At 36.7% G+C, this 17,865-nt stretch overlaps 1 protein-coding gene across 1 annotated transcript; it reads left to right on the top strand.

Moving 5' to 3' along the window:
- Nucleotides 1-4,259: 4,259 nt before the first annotated feature.
- On the top strand, nucleotides 4,260-15,732 carry LOC139943499 (glucose-induced degradation protein 8 homolog). Its single transcript, XM_071940313.1, has 5 exons — nucleotides 4,260-4,501; nucleotides 7,785-7,896; nucleotides 8,585-8,781; nucleotides 9,775-9,972; nucleotides 11,730-15,732. Exons 1-5 carry the CDS (start codon nucleotides 4,499-4,501, stop codon nucleotides 11,901-11,903), a joined length of 684 nt encoding a protein of 227 aa, XP_071796414.1. The 5' UTR covers nucleotides 4,260-4,498; the 3' UTR covers nucleotides 11,904-15,732.
- Nucleotides 15,733-17,865: the final 2,133 nt, after the last annotated feature.

The raw sequence follows: 17,865 nt of genomic DNA, 5'->3' as shown, positions 1-17,865 counted from the left end.
AATGAAATGGGAAACTACACGACCATACACAAGTCAATGGGAAACTACACAACCATACACAAGTCAATGGGAAACTACACAACCATACACAAGTCAATAGGAAACTACACAACCATACACAAGTCAATGGGAAACTACAAAACCATCCACAAGTCAACGGGAAACTACACAACTATACACAAGTCAATGGGAAACTACACAACCATACACAAGTCAATGGGAAACTACACAACCATACACAATGCAATGGGAACTACACAATTCAATTAAAAACCTGAATACATACATTCATAAAAAAGTAGGTTTGTATCATAAAATAGCTTAAAAAGAGAATTACAACTATAAACTAAAACAAAACAAATATTTGCCACAGCCACTCATCTCATAATTTCTACATGATTTTATTAATTTCAACTAAGTATGTATTTCCTTTTTGTATTCTTTCATTGGCCTGTTCCATTGGATACAAACAGATGGTTGTTCAAGATAGAAGGCCAAGTTGAAGAGCAGATGATTTCATCCTTCCAACGCATCAAAGTTCAGCTTTCATTAATGGCTCAAGACAATTTTGTGTGGTAATATCGTTTCTATTTGTGGAAAAAAGGAAAAGTTAAAGAAGCTTGGTTGTTTTTAAAGCAGTTTCTGTAGTATCATTTACATGAACCTTTATATATTAAAATAGTGTGCAATTTCTTCTAGATTATACAAGTTGAACATTGACAATATTGTACTGCTATGTATTGTTGTAAAAACGAATTGTACAAATTCATACATTTTCTTGTCATGTTTAGATTAAAGTTCCATACTTTTATGATGTATATGTATGTACTTTGAATTGTTGAAATAACCTTTGGTAGAAAAAAATGCGTCTAGGGAGATTGGTACCACTTTCACTTTTTTTAAACTTCTTTTAACAAATAAAACAACTCGTCATCAAAGATATGTCAGCAATAATAAATAGTATGGTTTTATAATCCTCCTTATAATCAAATTTCAACATTACAGAAATAATAGTTTAAATGGCTGCAACCACAACTTTGAAGAGGGATTGTTTCTTTGCATCATTTTAACCTTTTGTACAACGTATTTCCAACTGCAAATTAACAATGTTTTTTATAAACAACAATGGAATAATACGGTATTTGCCTGTCATTAAAGAAATAAAGATTGTGCGAATAGACGCACCAAATGCAATAATAGCTTTCTCTGATTTACTTTCAACTTTGTGAGTGAATCTTCATTTCATTCACATTCTAGAGTTAAGTTTTTGAGGCAAAAGTTATTGTCAACGTTGGAGGAAGGGAGACAGTTTGTTACATCAAAGTTTTTAATGAAATTTTTCGATGCAAATTGTCAACCAATGGATCTCCATGTTCAGTGTACTTTTGTTTGTTTTATACAACACTCATTAAGTTGACTGATATTTGGAAGGGCAAAGGAACTCCGCATAAATGTAACATGGAGACAGGAAATATTGTATTTTCCTTCTTCCATGGGTGTGATAAAAATCTTGATCAAAATTATTGAAGAACATGTTGCTGCGTTTATGCGCATGTATATGTTTGTGTTTATTATTAGATTTTGGTTCCTTTTTCATTGGAAAATGCAACTTCTGTTATGACAAACAAGAGAGGAAAGCCTAAAACCATTCGAACCGTAAAAGGCTTGTAACTTTAACGCTTTTCTGCATTTGAAGACAACTTGATATTCATTTATTGTCATGGTAACAGCATGAAATTTGCTTTCCCTGTGTTGGGCCTATAAGGAGAATCTAATACAAGTAGAGGCATAAAAACAATAGACAACAAGAATATATTTATAAAATTAAAGTGATAGAAAGGGGGATAATACAGATCATAAAATACACAATAATCAACAAATTTTAAAAATGCACCACGTTATCTCGACCAACTATTGTTACAAAGGTTAATATTGCGCTAGGTAGAAAACGAGTTCTTAAAACTTTTGGTCTTTAGACATAGTTGTCGGACCCTGCCTGAGTGGTTCTGAAAAAATTGATGGTTAAAACTTATTAAACTGAGTGATAATGTAATCTTCCATGATTTCTTGCATGCTTTTATAGTGTCTGCTCCAATAATCCTGCTGGCCTTTTTGGGGATGCGCTGGAGTTTCTTACAATTTGCCTGGGAGAGTGAATTATACCAACAAATACAACAAAAACTTAAGATAGATTGAAGATATTCAACATACACGATACATTCCTTACTGTCGAGATTATTATGGATCGGTAAGAATGTCAAAGTCACGGTAAATAGTCGCGTGGTTTCAATGAAATTGCTTCACTGACAACTTTTCAAAAGTTTCCACTAGTCAGAAACTTTCAAACCAATATTGATATAAACTCAATTTATTTATGGATTTAAGTTAGCCAGTAAAGTTTAATTCATGCCGTGTCATTTTTAATTTGTATACCTAAGACGACTCTTCTAACTGAAAAGCGCATCGAGTTGAAAATGCTTTTAAAACATTATCCAGTGTGGTGATTTAAAGATTGAGTTGATTTATATTATTAAAAACAGGTAAGCCCTATCTATTTCCTTTCATCTATTACACCGAAGCCCTGCTTAAAGTCGCAATTGAGTTATTGCTTGGCATGACAACACTTTGCTAGAGGTTAAACACTTTACAAACGGTTTTTAATTATCAGGAAAGAAAGAAACTGTAATTCAACGTAACAATAATTACTACCAAAGCCTACATCTTATAAATATTCAAGTAAAAGTCACAATAATGACTTACATTTCATTTGAACTATAGCCCCCCTAATACAACTATCATGACTTATTATCTATCATAGCAGTTTTTCGTAAATGAGATATACCGGTTCGTAATAATTATTACGATTAATGCTTACTCGGTAGTGATATTCCTGGTAATTATTATAACTTTGTGTTCCCGTATTCTCCTGTCTTTTCAAAGCCCCTACGTAATTAATTGTCAGTGCTAATAAGTATTGGTATATTTTGAAGTTGCTCGCGCCCGAACACTAAAACAAATTATTTAGATCTAAAAAGAACACAATTAGAAGGGCGTGGCCGAAACGGACCAAATATTAATAAATTACTTTGTGTCTCGGTTTCTGTTCACAGTATTTAGGCTTATTATTGTTGCTTTCTTCTGAAAAGAAAACCGTTTTTAAAAAGGGGGAATTTATATTATTGTTTATGCTTGTTCGTGTTCTGTTTTAGCTCAATTATCTTTGATGGAATTATATTTTTACAATAGCCAAGAGGTGACGAGAGACGAATAAGCCCCATTAGTTGTCAGGGTGCCACTATAGGCCAAAAGTCATGCGCAAAACAGGGTTACCATTCCATGACCTCAAATTCTGTTTAATAATATTGTTTTGGGGTCATGCAATTAATTGTGTCGCTAGGGGCCTATAACAATTTATCACAACCTGGGTGCTGTGTGCTTCAGCTTTTGAGGAGATGTGATAAAATGTAGGCTTTGAGGTTGATCCTATTTGGCTTGGGAAGTGAAAAAGTGATCATGCTTGCAGCGGTTTAGGAAAAAACACATTATTTGTCTGTGTTTTTTTCCGGGGTATGGCCTAATTAGCAAAAATTCCGAATAGCTGACCTGCCAAAAATTGAAAAGAAATCAGATGTTTTATTAGTTGTACGAAAATATATTTGATTGGTTTTCAAGAGGTTCAGATACTTAAAATAGTTTTTAAAATAACTTTTGAATATTAATTAATTAGCACAAGCATTGGTTGCGGTTATGAATCTATGAGCACCTTTTAGAGCTTTTTGGCGCCCTCCCGTGTTAACAAACTGAGATGCAAAACACTGGGTTGAACTTCTGCCTAAATGCATATTCATGAATATGCAAATCACACTGTTTATTTGGATTTGGGAAATAGTGCGAACACAGGGTAAGAAAACCTCCATTCATGATCCAACCATTAAAAGGTGTCAGTAGACAGTTTACCCAAAGCAGTTACGTTACAAAATATGACGGGGTTGAACTTTAGATGGTTTAGTACAGAAAATAGTATTGGCTCAAAAATAAACACAACATTACGACTGCAAGAGACTAATCACAACTTGCGCATGCGTATTTTAATCACAGCCATCCGTGGTTTAGCTTCATACGTCGTGTGTTGGTTATAATGACCGTGTCCGAAACGACGACTTCGGCTACAGCTACGTCTAGATCAGCGGGTCTACCAGTGTTGAAGAATAGCAGACGCGCGCGATCTAGCCGTAGCTGTAGCCGAAGTCGCCGAAAAGGGCACAAAAAACGGTGGGGGTGGTCAAAAAAACCAGCGCCCTCAAGTGTCGAAACAACTACTGACAATCTGGTTTCCGCCGCAGACACCAGTATATCGCGTAGTGATAATGCAAGAATCCCCGTATCCAGAACTTTCCGCTTTGTTGTGTACAGAACATGCAGAAAGAGAGCTGACGTCGCTCTCATCACCGGCGGAATTGTGGCGTTTTTAAACTTTTTTAGCACATTTTTTGCCAGCATGGTAAGTGTTATCCAGTGTTTACCTTGTACCTACAGTTATTGGGAAAAGTGTGGGCTTAGTCAATTAATCTTGGTGGCAACTTACTTAACTAGGGAGGTCGACGGGTTTTCCAGTTTGTTTACGAAAAAAACAAGATTGGTACCATTGGAAAGCTTATCTCAAACATAATTTAATGGTAGTAAAATCAATCATTTATCTTTAAAGGTTGCGGAGATATTATATGATCCATATTATATTTTAATGTATTTTTGTACTTTGTTTTTGTCTGTCAGACCATTCTCAAAATCATGTCAATTGTCAAACAAATGTCCCCGTGGTGGACAGCTTCAATACACAAGAAGAGTATTCCTCTAAAGACCCCTCCTCTAAATCTTAAATGCGCAGCTATGAGCAGCTACCTAGCAAAGAAACAAAGATATGCACATGATCATGAAGCTTTCAGAAAATATGAGTTTTGTATAGGTTTTGTAGTTTCCATATTTGAGAAATTGAGGATTTTTTATGTAAATTTATGTGTAAAACCTCAACTTTTTGTAACAAAATAAAATGAACGATATCAAAACAGTTTAAAATATCAATCAAGTTCTATTAAATTTGGTACCTATCATTTCCTCAGACCTTCCTCTACACAATATCAACATATCCCACGTGACCTTAGGCTATCGAGGCCACAAGAGGGCTCACTTTAAAAAAAAACATTTTTGACACAAAATTGATTGAGTTTTCCCGCGACCAAAAATGGGCTCTCTGTTACGCGCTAATTTTCTTATTTTCAACTCTATGTTTTTCATTTAAAGTCACCTGGAAGTGGTATTTTTTGTACGGACCAAGTCGTGAGTTTGTACGTTTCAAAAAAAATATATATATTGTTTTTTTCCGGCAATGCCGACCAGGTGTATTGCTGCTGAATGCAGAAAAACACTTTTTGAAATGTACCAACTCACGACTTGGACGTACATGTGCTTTGCACGTGTGTTTACTGTAAGCATTGCAGGCAAAGTCTGCCTTGATTGACGTCACAAAAGGAGTAGGCGGAGTCAGCCCCCCAAACAACTTTATATATTTTTTAAACATATAAATCGTGACAAACAATTACTAAAAAAATTGTTTTATTGTTCGTAAGCATATACTCTTATGTTTGAAAGAAAACATTTCTATTTCCAGGTGACTTTAAAATTCCAATCAATAGAGAAAAAACTGCTCAATTGTGAAAGGAAATGTCTTCAGCTAACCACAGATGATTTTGTACATCAAAATTCGCACTTAAATGATGTCTTTTGGGTGATTTTTCACAAGCACTTTTCGTGTTCAAACAGATACAAATCACGATTGAGGCCTTTCCGTCGACCTCCCTAACTTAACCAAAATCCTTTGAAAGTTTGAGTTTGACATCCATCTCGATCAACAACAACATAGGCCTTTAAGTTTAATTTAAAGCCATTGGACCCTTTCGGTACAGAAAAAAAAAAAAGTTCACAGATTTACAAATAACTTACAGGGTTTACAGAAGGCAATGATGAAAGACTTCTCTTGAAATATTATGCTTTACTTTTTGAGAAAACAGCAAAACAGTATAAATTCTCGTTAACAAGAATTATGGATTTATTTGAAACACATGTCATGACACAGCAAAACGCGCGGAAACAAGGGTGGGTTTTTCGTTGTTATCTCCCGACTCCGATGACCGATTGAGCCTAAATTTTCACAGGTTTGTTATTTTATATAGAAGTTGTGGTACACAAAGTGTGGGCCTTGGACAACACTGTTTACTGAAAGGGTCCAATGGCCTTAAGGAAATTGTTTCACAACACAGCACAGTTACTGGGGCGCTGTATTCCTTTTTTCGAATTTGACATTATCGGTCGTACCTAGTGCCCCAGTCAAAACCTTGCAGGTTTTGATAAAGTGCAACATTTTCATAAAAAAATCATACATGTCACACCAAAAATGCCCCAAAATGACGCAAGTACCAAACGAGTTACCTTCAAAGTTCAAAACTGCCAACTGGCCTCTCCATATGTTTAAGATGTAACTCCAGGTTGAAATTGCACTGACAAAAAAATTTCCAGCTAAAAAATGATGTTTTTTGAGCATTCCGCTGGACCATCCATCTCTTCTTGCCTATATTAAGAGCCGTTGTTTTGCTGTGCTGCGCTACTGCGCAGATGTGCAGTGCATTGTGGGTCCGGATCATTGATATTTTTTCTTTTTCCAGGACGAACGTGGGTGATAAACCCATTATCTGCACACGTCCGTTCGTCATAGAAAGAAGAAAAAATACGCGATCCGTACTTTGTGTACAAAACACATTTCCACACGTCTGGGAACCACAAAATACTGGTACCCTGTGCGTGCGTATTGTTTTCTTTCTATGGCGAAGGAGTGTGTGCAGATAATTCGTTTGGTATTTCCGTCATGCATTTTTGGTGTGACATGTAATGATTTTTTATGAAAATGTTGCACTTTATCAAAACCTGCTACATGTAGGTTTTAGCTGGGGCGCTAGTACAACAGAGAAAGTCAAAATTCGAAGAAAAAAAAGGAGTATAGCGCCCCAGTTACTGGGTCTAGCCATCATCATCATCATCATCATGGTGATGATCATGCCATCCCATCCACACTGAGGCAACCCCACACTGATTGTGTTGACATCCCATTCATTGTGCACAGCCCGGTATAATGTGTTTTTATACTTTTTTTTGCTGGCGTAATACAGATTGAGAAGTTTATGTATGACATTAAAGTTGCTAACACACACATCGGTGTATGGGTAGAAACCAAAATGAATATTCTTTATCCTCGATGCAAATTATTTTAACATAACAAACAACACTGGATACTATTGGTAATGCTCAATCAAACCAGTTGTTAGCATACAAAATTACTTGTTAGCAATCAATGGAAATTGTTCACAGCACAGTTCTACAAATGGGGAGCTGTTGATATTATAAAACGGTTGTGAAGTTACGTCGTTTTGGGGGAGAAAGAAGTTATTTCTCACAAAAATCTTTGAATTTGATTTTGAGACCTCATAATTCGATTTTGAGGTCTCAAATTCAAGCATCTTAAAAGCACACAACTTCAAGTGACAAGTGTGTTTTTTCTTCCATTATTATCTCAAAACTTTGATGACCAATTGAGTTCAAATTTTCACAGGTTTGTTATGTTGTGCATACGTGTATGTTGAGATACACCAAGTGAGAAGATTGTTCTTTGACAATTACCTAGTGTCCAGTGTCTTGAACTCTTTTTCATTTGTTCTTTTTTGTTTCACTTTGTACAGGCCTCGTCCAAGACGCTTGAGATCACCCAAGAAGCATGGCTCGACAAACTACAGAGTCTCCACATTACACGCTCAGATATGAACAAACTCATTATGGACTACCTTGTCACTGGTAAGACTTGCTCTGTCTGACTCTCTTACTATTAGTGCTGGGCGAATAGTGAAATTTTGTTATTCGGATACCACTGGCCAACTATCCGAAATTAACCGGATATTTGAATCATTTTTTTCGCCGCTAGAGGGCGCTATTAAAAAGAAAAAAAATATTTAAACAAATATTTTTTTACGTCAGAAATGTCATTGTTTTAACTCTTCACGGAGGTGAGCATAGTTAAACACTTAATTTATGCTGTTTTATGCTGTCTTATTAGAAGTTTCATTAAAATTCAGACAAAACATTCATGTCAGTTGTCGCCCGACGTCTGCGGATATTCGGATATTAAAGAATATCCGGTTACTTGGTTGTTATTACAGAACTATCCAGTTTATAAATAGCTATTGGCGCCCTATGCGGATATCCGGTTAAGAGATAAAAGGCATTCGCGGTTACGGATAGGAAAACCTATTCGCCATTAACCGGATATTCGAATAATTCGCCCAGGCCTACTTACTATCGGTGAAATTTAATTAAAGGATTTTGGTACTTTTTATAGGACACAAGATATTAATGGTAGAAAGCTTTCCTTAAAATGTTACTTGCTCAGGTGCTGTAGGTTTTGTGAAATGAGTAAAACGAGTCACAAAAATATTCTCCAGGGACAATCGTGTTTAATCAAAATGGTTTTTTTTATGGTCACTAGAGGGCTTCAAAGAGGCAGCGGAGAGGTTCCAGGACGAGTCTGGTACCCAACCTGCAACCACCCTAGACTCTATGAGTGAGAGGGTTATGATAAGAGAAGCAATTCAGGAGGGTAGGATAGAGAAAGCCATTAGTCTGGTCAACGACATCCATCCAGAGCTACTAGACAATGACCGTTACCTTTATTTTCACTTACAAGTAAGTAGCATTTCAAACTTTGCATAGAGCTTATCCATAGAGTTATTTATAAGAACTAGAGAGCACACTGGCCTAAATACGCGCCCCGGCATGCGCTTATGCCGCCATTTTCTAAGTTGACAAACCAAGCATCTCACAGCGTGTGCTTGTGCGGCCATTTTGTAAGTTGAACAAACAGCATCGCGTGAGCGTTCAATAAAAAAAAACTCAAACATGTATTTCATGTTCAATGCGCGTACAGAATGACGCGCTTGTCATCTTGCGGTCCCGTGGCGTTTGTGCATGAAGCATCACTCGTGCGCCCTCATAACTCTATGAGCTTATCACAAATACTAGGTACGCGCGCCTTAGGCTTGGAAGGAGGTGCATGCTGGTCATGCTAGCGATCAAATGTGATCACTAGCGAGACCAACATGCACCTCATGCACGCAACTACCAAGTATTGGGGAGTCTAGCTAGTGATCACGTTTAATCGCTAGCTAGACCAGCATGCACCTCACTCAACAGTTAGCGCTTGCCCAATTTGTATTTGCGAAAGGTCTTGTGGTTGAAGTATTACTAAAGCCCAATTCATACTTCCTGCGATTGCTTATTGTGATGTGAATTTTATTCCATCACAAAGGGAAAAGGAGTGCGTACCGATTGTTGCGTCACAAAAATTTGCATTCTCGGGATTAGGAAAATAAAACTAGTTAGTCCATAAGTGTGTGTCTTGGTGATTGCTGTCACTTTACAGTTTTTTTATGGTAATTTTTTTTTTTTATTCTTTCAAAACTAAATAAATACCATCCACATCTCCTCAGGATTCTTAGAGCATCCATAGAAAGTTAGAAAAGACATAAACAGAATAAATTTTTCATATTTCTGAACTTAATTTTCATATGCGCAAAACCCCAAAGTGACTGCAATCACCAAGCCACGAGTCCACGTTAAAAAAATATAGGGGGCGCTTTCCAGGGTTAACACTGCTATTTTTCCTTTTAATTTTTACAGCAACAGTACCTCATTGAGCTGATCAGGAATGGCCAGCTGGAGTCGGCCCTAGAGTACGCCCAAACTCATCTTGCAGAGAGGGGAGAGGAGAATGTTGAGATCTTACCGGAGTTAGAGCGAACACTAGCCCTCCTTGCGTTTGAGAATCCCGAAATGTCACCCTTTGCTGATCTATTACACCCCTCACAGAGACAAAAGGTGAGAGGACTTGATTTGGAAGTCTAACCAAGGTTTTCCACATTTTTTTTCTTCAAAACTGTTGGGTGTTCTGGATCCCAATTTTCTTATATTTGGCCGACGATCGTTGAATTGAAAAAAGGGTCGCCCTTTGCTGATCTACATGTATTACACCCCTCACAGAGATAAAAGGTGAGAGGGCTTGATTTGGAAGTCTGCCCTTGAGGTTTTCTACATTTTCCAATTTTCTTATACTTGGCTGACGATCGTTGAATTGAAAAAAGGGTCGCCCTTTGCTGATCTACATGTATTACACCCCTCACAGAGATAAAAGGTGAGAGGGCTTGATTTGGAAGTCTGCCCTTGAGGTTTTCTACATTTTCCAATTTTCTTATACTTGGCTGACGATCGTTGAATTGGAAAAAGGTCTTTGGATTGTTTTCTAGTGTTGATCTTGGTTTTCAAATCCCAACTGTGCAATCTGTATTTTTGTTATAATGTGACCCGCTCTGTGAAAATGAGTCACATGTAGGCAATTTCAGGAATTGAGTTATTTGCATGGCTGGAAAGAACACATCAGCAGCAGTAATTTGGTATGTGTCTACGCTTTGGGGTGTATCACGTTGCTGAGTTACTCCCGTTTGAAGTTAGCCAAGCTACACCATTTCTTTTGAAAAACGAATCACAAGTAAAATGATATTTTAAACTACCATTGTGTGCAAAACGCTACAAGTTAGACATAAGTATGATCACAAAATTGTAGTTTTCATAGCTTTATTGCCTAAAAGTAAGTGTTCTAAAGGTTAACCATGCAACTAAAGATCTTTAAAAAAATATATATATATATTATATACATTTTCCACATTAAACTGTTCATAACTTAATATTGCATTGGGCGACATGTTACTCATTTTCACAGAGTGGCTCACATATATTGTTTTACACAATATCCCCAAACTCACAAGGCCGGGGGCTGAGACAGGGTTACCCCTTTCACAGACCTTAAGGCATTGGTATTATCCATGAGAAGCATGTATGGTAAAGAGGAATGCACTTACAGGATTTGGGTATTTTTTGTAACCCAAAACACAATGTCCACAGATTTACATTAAACTTACTTTGTTTTAAGATAATGATAGTAGAAAGTGTACCTTAACATAATTACTTGCTGAGGTGCTTTAGTTTTTTGAGAAACGAGTAAACAATGTCATGAAAACACGATTTACATGCTAAAATAATTTTCATCTCCTGAGACGAAAATTATTTTTGTGACTTGTTTTACTCATTTCTCAGTTAGGATTATTTTAAGGGATGATTTCTACCATCATTATCTTCAAACTGTGTGAGTTTGATGTAAATCTGTAGACTTTATGTTTTTAGCCCTACAAAAAGTACCCAGACCCTTTAAATGGTCTATGTAACTTTTGTAGGACAAAAAACACAATGTCCACAGATTTACACCAAACTCACCCAGTTTGAAGATAATGCTAGCAGATAGCTTCCCTGAAAATATTACGTGCTGAGGTGCGGTAGTTTTGGGGAAATGAGTAAAACAATGTCATGAATATAATTTCGTCTCATGAGCATGTAAAAACGTATTTTCATGACATTGTTTTACTCATTTCTCAAAAACTACAGCACCTCAGTAAGTAATATTTTAAGGGAAGCTTTCCACTATCATTATCTTCAAACCCTGTAAGTTTTATGTAAATCTGTGGACATTTTGAAAAAGTACCCAGACCTTCTTATGATTTCTCTGATGATTTTTTTGTTTTCAGGTTGCAAGTGAATTGAATTCAGCCATCCTTGAAGCTGAGAGTCGAGAGTCCATGCCCAAACTTGCCCATCTCCTTAAGCTCCTGCTGTGGTCACAGGAGCAACTTGACAGTAAGAAAGTCAAATTCCCAAAAATGAAGGACCTGGCGAAAGGAGAGTTTCAGGGACCAAAATGAGGTGGATGGTAGGCGTTTGGACGTATTTTCGTGTCACAGACCAGGGCCCAATTCTAAGCTTACAAATTCTACGCTTACAATCATGATTCCCCGCTGACCTTGTAAGCGTAGAATGCCTAGTAACGTGGAGTAGAAGCCACAATTCACCTCTAACTTGTGAAATACACTTGCCGTAAGCACAGAATTCCCTGCATCCGTAAGCACTGATTTTGTGCTTACGGTAAGCAGAGCCATGAAATTGGGCCCTGGAATTTTATATATGAACATGTTGAAAAGGACAAGGCCATTTTCATTTTGCAAAGTGCACATCCATTGGAAAAATCTTGAAGTCAATGGGTAACTTTTGAAGGGCACCAAGGCCAAAACAAGGGGCAACGGAGGCCATGGTCGGCGAGACCTGCATGTAATTTCATAGAGCTGCTTAAGCACAAACTTTGGCTTAAGCAAAAAATTCATTGCTTAGTAAAATCAGATTACTGGCCAAGATACCACTCCATTGTTATGCTAAGTAAACAACAGCTAAATACTAGTCATAAGCAATGTATATGGCATGAAATTTTGGACGGTAACATGTGTAAAATAAGCGAGCTATTTTCGTGCTTAAGCAAATTTTTTGCTTAAGCAGCTCTATGAAATTGGCCCCTGGCCTGGTGTTAGTGGTCATTCTAGGAAAGCTACACCAGTGAGTGTGTTCACATTCAATTACTTGTTGGGTCATTAAAGTCACCTGGAAGTGGTATTTTTTTCAAAATAAAGCTTTTGTCACTAATATATGTGTTTTGATGAGTGGAATGTGAATAAACAGTTAACTAAGGTTTTAAAAAATCAGTTCTTATGTTATTTACAAATTTAAGAGTAGACCCCGACCCGAGAGGGCGCTGTTTGTGACGTCAATCGAGGCAGACTTTGCCTGTAATGCGTAGAGTAAACACAATTGCAAAGTACATGTACGGACCAAGTCGTGAGTTTGTACGTTTAAAAAAAAAAACTTTTTGAAATGTACCAACTCACTACTTGGACGTACATGTACTTTGCACGTGTGTTTACTATACGCATTGCAGGCAAAGTCTGCCTCGATTGACGTCACAAAGGGGGTAGGCGGAGTCAGCCCCCAAACAACTTTATATATTTTTTAAACATATAAATCGTGACAAACAATTACTAAAAAAATTGTTTTATTGTTCGTAAGCATATACTCTTATGTTTGAAAGAAAAAAAATTCTATTTCCAGGTGACTTTAAATTTAATAAATGAGCAGTTCATCTGCTTAGAGGGTCAGCAGCCAGCAGCCCTACTGCAATTAGTCCACTGTTGGGAAAAGGAATTACATGGAGATAACAGGTGTGAGTTGCAAGATGAAAAGGGTGTCTTATTATAGCTTCTTTCTTAAAGAAGCTTTCCCATAGTTATATTTCCATAAACAACAGCTGAAATCCATTTTCATTGAGCTGAAAGCAGAACAACCTGCTTAAAAATTGTTCAAAGAAAATAAGCAGGTATTTGGGCCGATAACCTTTTTCTGTTTAGCATAAGTTTGTTGTGCTTAGCAACATTTTCTGCTTAAGAAACTTTATGAAACTGACCCCTGGTGTCTCCCTTGTGCTTGGGGTACAACAATCCTTTGCACAGAATCATGATGCATTTTTGTAAATTAATAACTAGTTTTTTTATACTTAAGTTCTCTCCCTTCGGCTTTTGAAGTTGATCACGTCCCATTGAGCAATGGACCTTTCTTTATCACCGAGCAGCAATATTGAATTTCTCCCATTGATATTGGTGTTACCAAACCGAGGCTGGAAGAACAAAATAGTCGGGTTCCTTCTATTTTCAAAATGATTAGTAGCATTCATTGTATATTTGATACGAGGAACATGATCAAGATGGAGGCAGCATGATAAAGGTCTATTAAGTGCATTGGAACTCTTACTTTGGCCCACACAAAATACACAATGTATGGCACACGTTTCTCATCATAGAATATTGCTCTTGGTACGTTAACAAGATTGTATCCACACAGCTTCAAAAAGCACTCGTTCTTTTTGGAGAGTGATAATCAAATGACATTGTATAGACGATGTGACCTGTGTTTACATTCAAACTGCCCTCTGTTGACAAAACACTGTACACGTCATGTTTCGTCGGGCAAAAAGACGCCTAGTCATGGTAAGATTGCATACCCTTTCTAGCTGGCTGCCAAAACACAAAGGTTTTGCCTGGCGGTATGTGCGCGAATCATGTTATGGTTTTCGAGTGACGTCAGAGGTCACATCGTCTACACCTTCCCTTTCAGGAAATTACATGTACATAAAAATTGTGCATACTTTTCACTATTTTCTCTTGACTTGCACAATAGATTAAAGGAACACGTTGGCTTGGATCGGTCATGTTGGTCTTTGAAAAGCGTTTGTTATAATATGCATATGGGTAGAAAGATGCTGTAAAAGTAGAGTACAATGATCCACACAAACATGCCTCGAAATTGCACGGTTTTTCTTTTACCTCGTCGACTAACACGGTCGGCCATTTATGGGAGTCAAGAGTCAAATTTTTGACTCCCATAAATGGCCGACCGTGTTTGTTCGCACAGTAAAAGGAAAACCACGCAATTTCGAGGCAAACTTGTGTGGATCATTGTATTCTACTTTTAAATTATCATTCTACCCATATGCATTTCATAACAAACGGTTTCAAACGCTTTTTATAGACTAACTCGTCCGATCCAAGGCAACGTGTTCCTTTAAAGGCACTTGACACTTTTGGTATAAATTACTCAAAATGGTTGTTGAGTAATAACGAGCAATGTAGAGCTGTTGTAAAACATTGTGAAACCGCAACGGCTCCCTCTGAAGTAACAAGTTTTTGAGAAAAATATCTCACTAAAAAAAAAAGACTTCAAGCCCTTTTTTAGGCATTTGAAGGTAGACAAATTTGTGCATGCAAATTATTCTCTAGCAACACTTTGATGACCAATTGAGCCAAAATTTTCAAAGGTCTTTTATTTTTGGTACATATGTTGGGATGCACCAAGTGAGAATACTGGTCTAGGTGTCCGGTGCCTTTTACACACACACCATATCTTTAAAGGCAGTGGATACTATTGGTAATTGTCAAAGACTAGCCTTCACAGTTGGTGTATCTCAACATATGCATAAAATAACAAGCCTGTGAACATTTGAGCTCAATCGGTCATCAAACTTGCGAGATAATAATGAAAGAAGAAACACCCTTGTCACACGAAGTTGTGTGCGTTTAGATGGTTGATTTCGAGACCTCAAGTTCTAAATCTGAGGTCTCGAAATCAAATTTGTGGAAAATTACTTCTTTCTCGAAAACTATGTCACTTCAGAGGGAGCCGTTTCTCACAATGTTTTAGACCATCAACCTCTCCCCATTACTCGTCACCAAGAAAGGTTTTATGCTTATAATTATTTTGAGTAATTACCAATAGTGTCAACGGCCTTTAAACAGTATACGGTTGGTATTTACTCTGATCTCTATGGTCTGTTTCTCCTTATTTAGTTGGGTGCACCCTTAAAGGGAAGGTACACTATTGGTAATTGTCAAAGACCAGTGTTCTCACTTGGTGTATCTCAACATGTGCATAAAATGACAAACCTGTGAACATTTGAACTCAATTGGTTATTGGAGTTGGGAGAAAATGATGAAAGAAAAAACACCCTTGTTGGACCAATTTGTGTACTTTCAGATAGGAATAAAAGACTCTAGCTAGAAGTCTTTTATTAATTTAGTGCGAAACTACCTCTATTTCAAAATCTATGCTACTTCAGAGGGAGCCGTTTCTCACAATGTTTTATACTTTCAACAGCTCTCCAATTATCAATACCAGTTCAGTTTTGAAGTTAATAATTTGTTTTGAGTAATTACCAAACGTGTACCTTCCCTTTAAAATTAATGGCAACAAACAACTTCTTGTCAGAAACAGCTTGTGATAGTATGAAGCATATTTGAGAAACATTTCACCTTGAAGTAATGTGGTTATGTAAAAAGATATAAGTTGTTATGCCCCAAAACTTAACCTGAGAAGCATTACTAACAGTAACTCTTCTCAAACTGTTTTTATTTTATTTTTATTTTTTTTCGAGACCTCATAATTAGATTTTGAGGTCCGAATTTGTGTGACAACGGTGGTTTTTCTTCCGTTTTTATCTCGCAACTTCGACGGTCAATTGAGTTAAAATTTTCACAGATTTGTTGTTTTGTGCATAACCATGTTGAGATACAGTAAGTAAAGACTGATTTTTGACATTGCCAAATGTGTCCAGTTTCTTTTAAAATAATCAAAAAGTTGCAAAAACCAATGGTATACTTTTCCTTTCATCTCAAAATGGCAGAACATGGATTTATACTTTTTCCTTTCATCTCAAAATGGCAGAACATGGATTTATACTTTTTCCTTTCATCTCAAAATGGCAGAATATGGATTTATACTTTTCCTTTCATCTTAAAATGGCGAACATGGATTTTGTTGTCGCGTGTAAAATCCTCAGTGCAGGGTGTCTTAAATGTTTTAATCATAAATTTATGCATCTTAATTATCAGTTATTTGTGTTTGTTAATATTAATTGTCATTTTATTTATATTTTATTCTTTTTTTGTGTGTAAATAAATTTGTTTACTTATGTGTAAAGAATAGTAATAATAATAAAAGAAAGACAGAACAGGAAAATGAAAAGAGTCTGTTGTACTTACTTGTTTTGCTATAGTGTATAGTTTAAGTTCCAATTTTTGTTTTAAACAAATATAATTTAATAGCAAAATGATATGCAACTTTAGTATAATTTTTGTTTTATGACTAAATTGTTTATAAACCCCTTTTCATCGAAGGTCCACCCTACAGGCAGTGGACACTATTGGTAACAACTCAAAATAGTTGTTTGCATAAAAACTTACTTGGTAACAAGCAATTGAGAGCTGTTGATTTAATGAGAAACGGCTCCCTCTGAGGTAACGTAGTTTTCGAGAAAGAAGTAATTTTCCACGAATTCGATTTCCAGACCTCGAAATTAAATTAATTTTGATGTCCCGAATTTGTGTGACAATTGTGAGAAACGGCTCCCTCTGAGGTAACGTAGTTTTTGAGAAAGAAGTAATTTTCCACGAATTCGATTTCCAGACCTCGAAATTAAATTTTGAGGTCCCGAATATGTGACAATTATTGTGTTTTTCTTTCTTCGGTTGATATCTTGCAACGTCGGCGACCAATTGGGTTCAAATTTTTAATGTTTGTTATTTTGTGCATTATTGATATACACCAAGTGTCTTTGACAATATCAAAGGTATGCAGTGTCTCCAGTAAGTAAAAGTGTTGTGTTTTTCCCGTTTATTCAAATGGGGCACCCAGTTGGCATTCAGGCAGGGTACTGTGTGGATTGGGTTTTCAGTCCCTACCTGACTGCATGGATTTTCCCTTGGAATTATTCTGAGTTTTTCCTCCAAACTCTAAAACATCAACTTCTCTTGTCTTCTCATCATTGGGTTCAATGGGAGACTTTGGAACGCCAGGCAGCAGACTTACCAGGTAAATTTCCATTGTTGACGTAGTTTTGAGCATGCGCACATTACCGAGAACCCCGGATTTTACCTGGTAAGTCTGCTGCCACCAAGCGTCCCAAAAGTCTCCCATTGACTAAGTGCATTTTTTTCTGATCGAGGGTATTAGACTTGATTTCAAGTTTGAGACTGTGGTTATTTCTCTCCATCAGCCACGCGGAATTCTATGGGGCGCCGTCTGTCCATTAATTCTTTGGCACCTTTAAGGCATGTTTTTACCACGGTTTATAGCAATTAGATGTAAACCACAGAAAGTGTTGCCAAATCTTTTTTATGGTTTACATACCAGTAGTATTTGTTGTTTGTAAGTTTTATGGTTTACAAACCATGAACATGCAATAACCATTTGTAAATCATGGTTCATAAACCATGGAAATTAACGCATCTTTAA

This window comes from Asterias amurensis, chromosome 10, assembly GCF_032118995.1.
Source record: "Asterias amurensis chromosome 10, ASM3211899v1".
Classification (NCBI taxonomy): Eukaryota; Metazoa; Echinodermata; class Asteroidea; order Forcipulatida; family Asteriidae; genus Asterias; species Asterias amurensis.
Note: the sequence above shows the minus strand (reverse complement) of the source record. Positions and strands in the feature narration are given on the sequence as shown.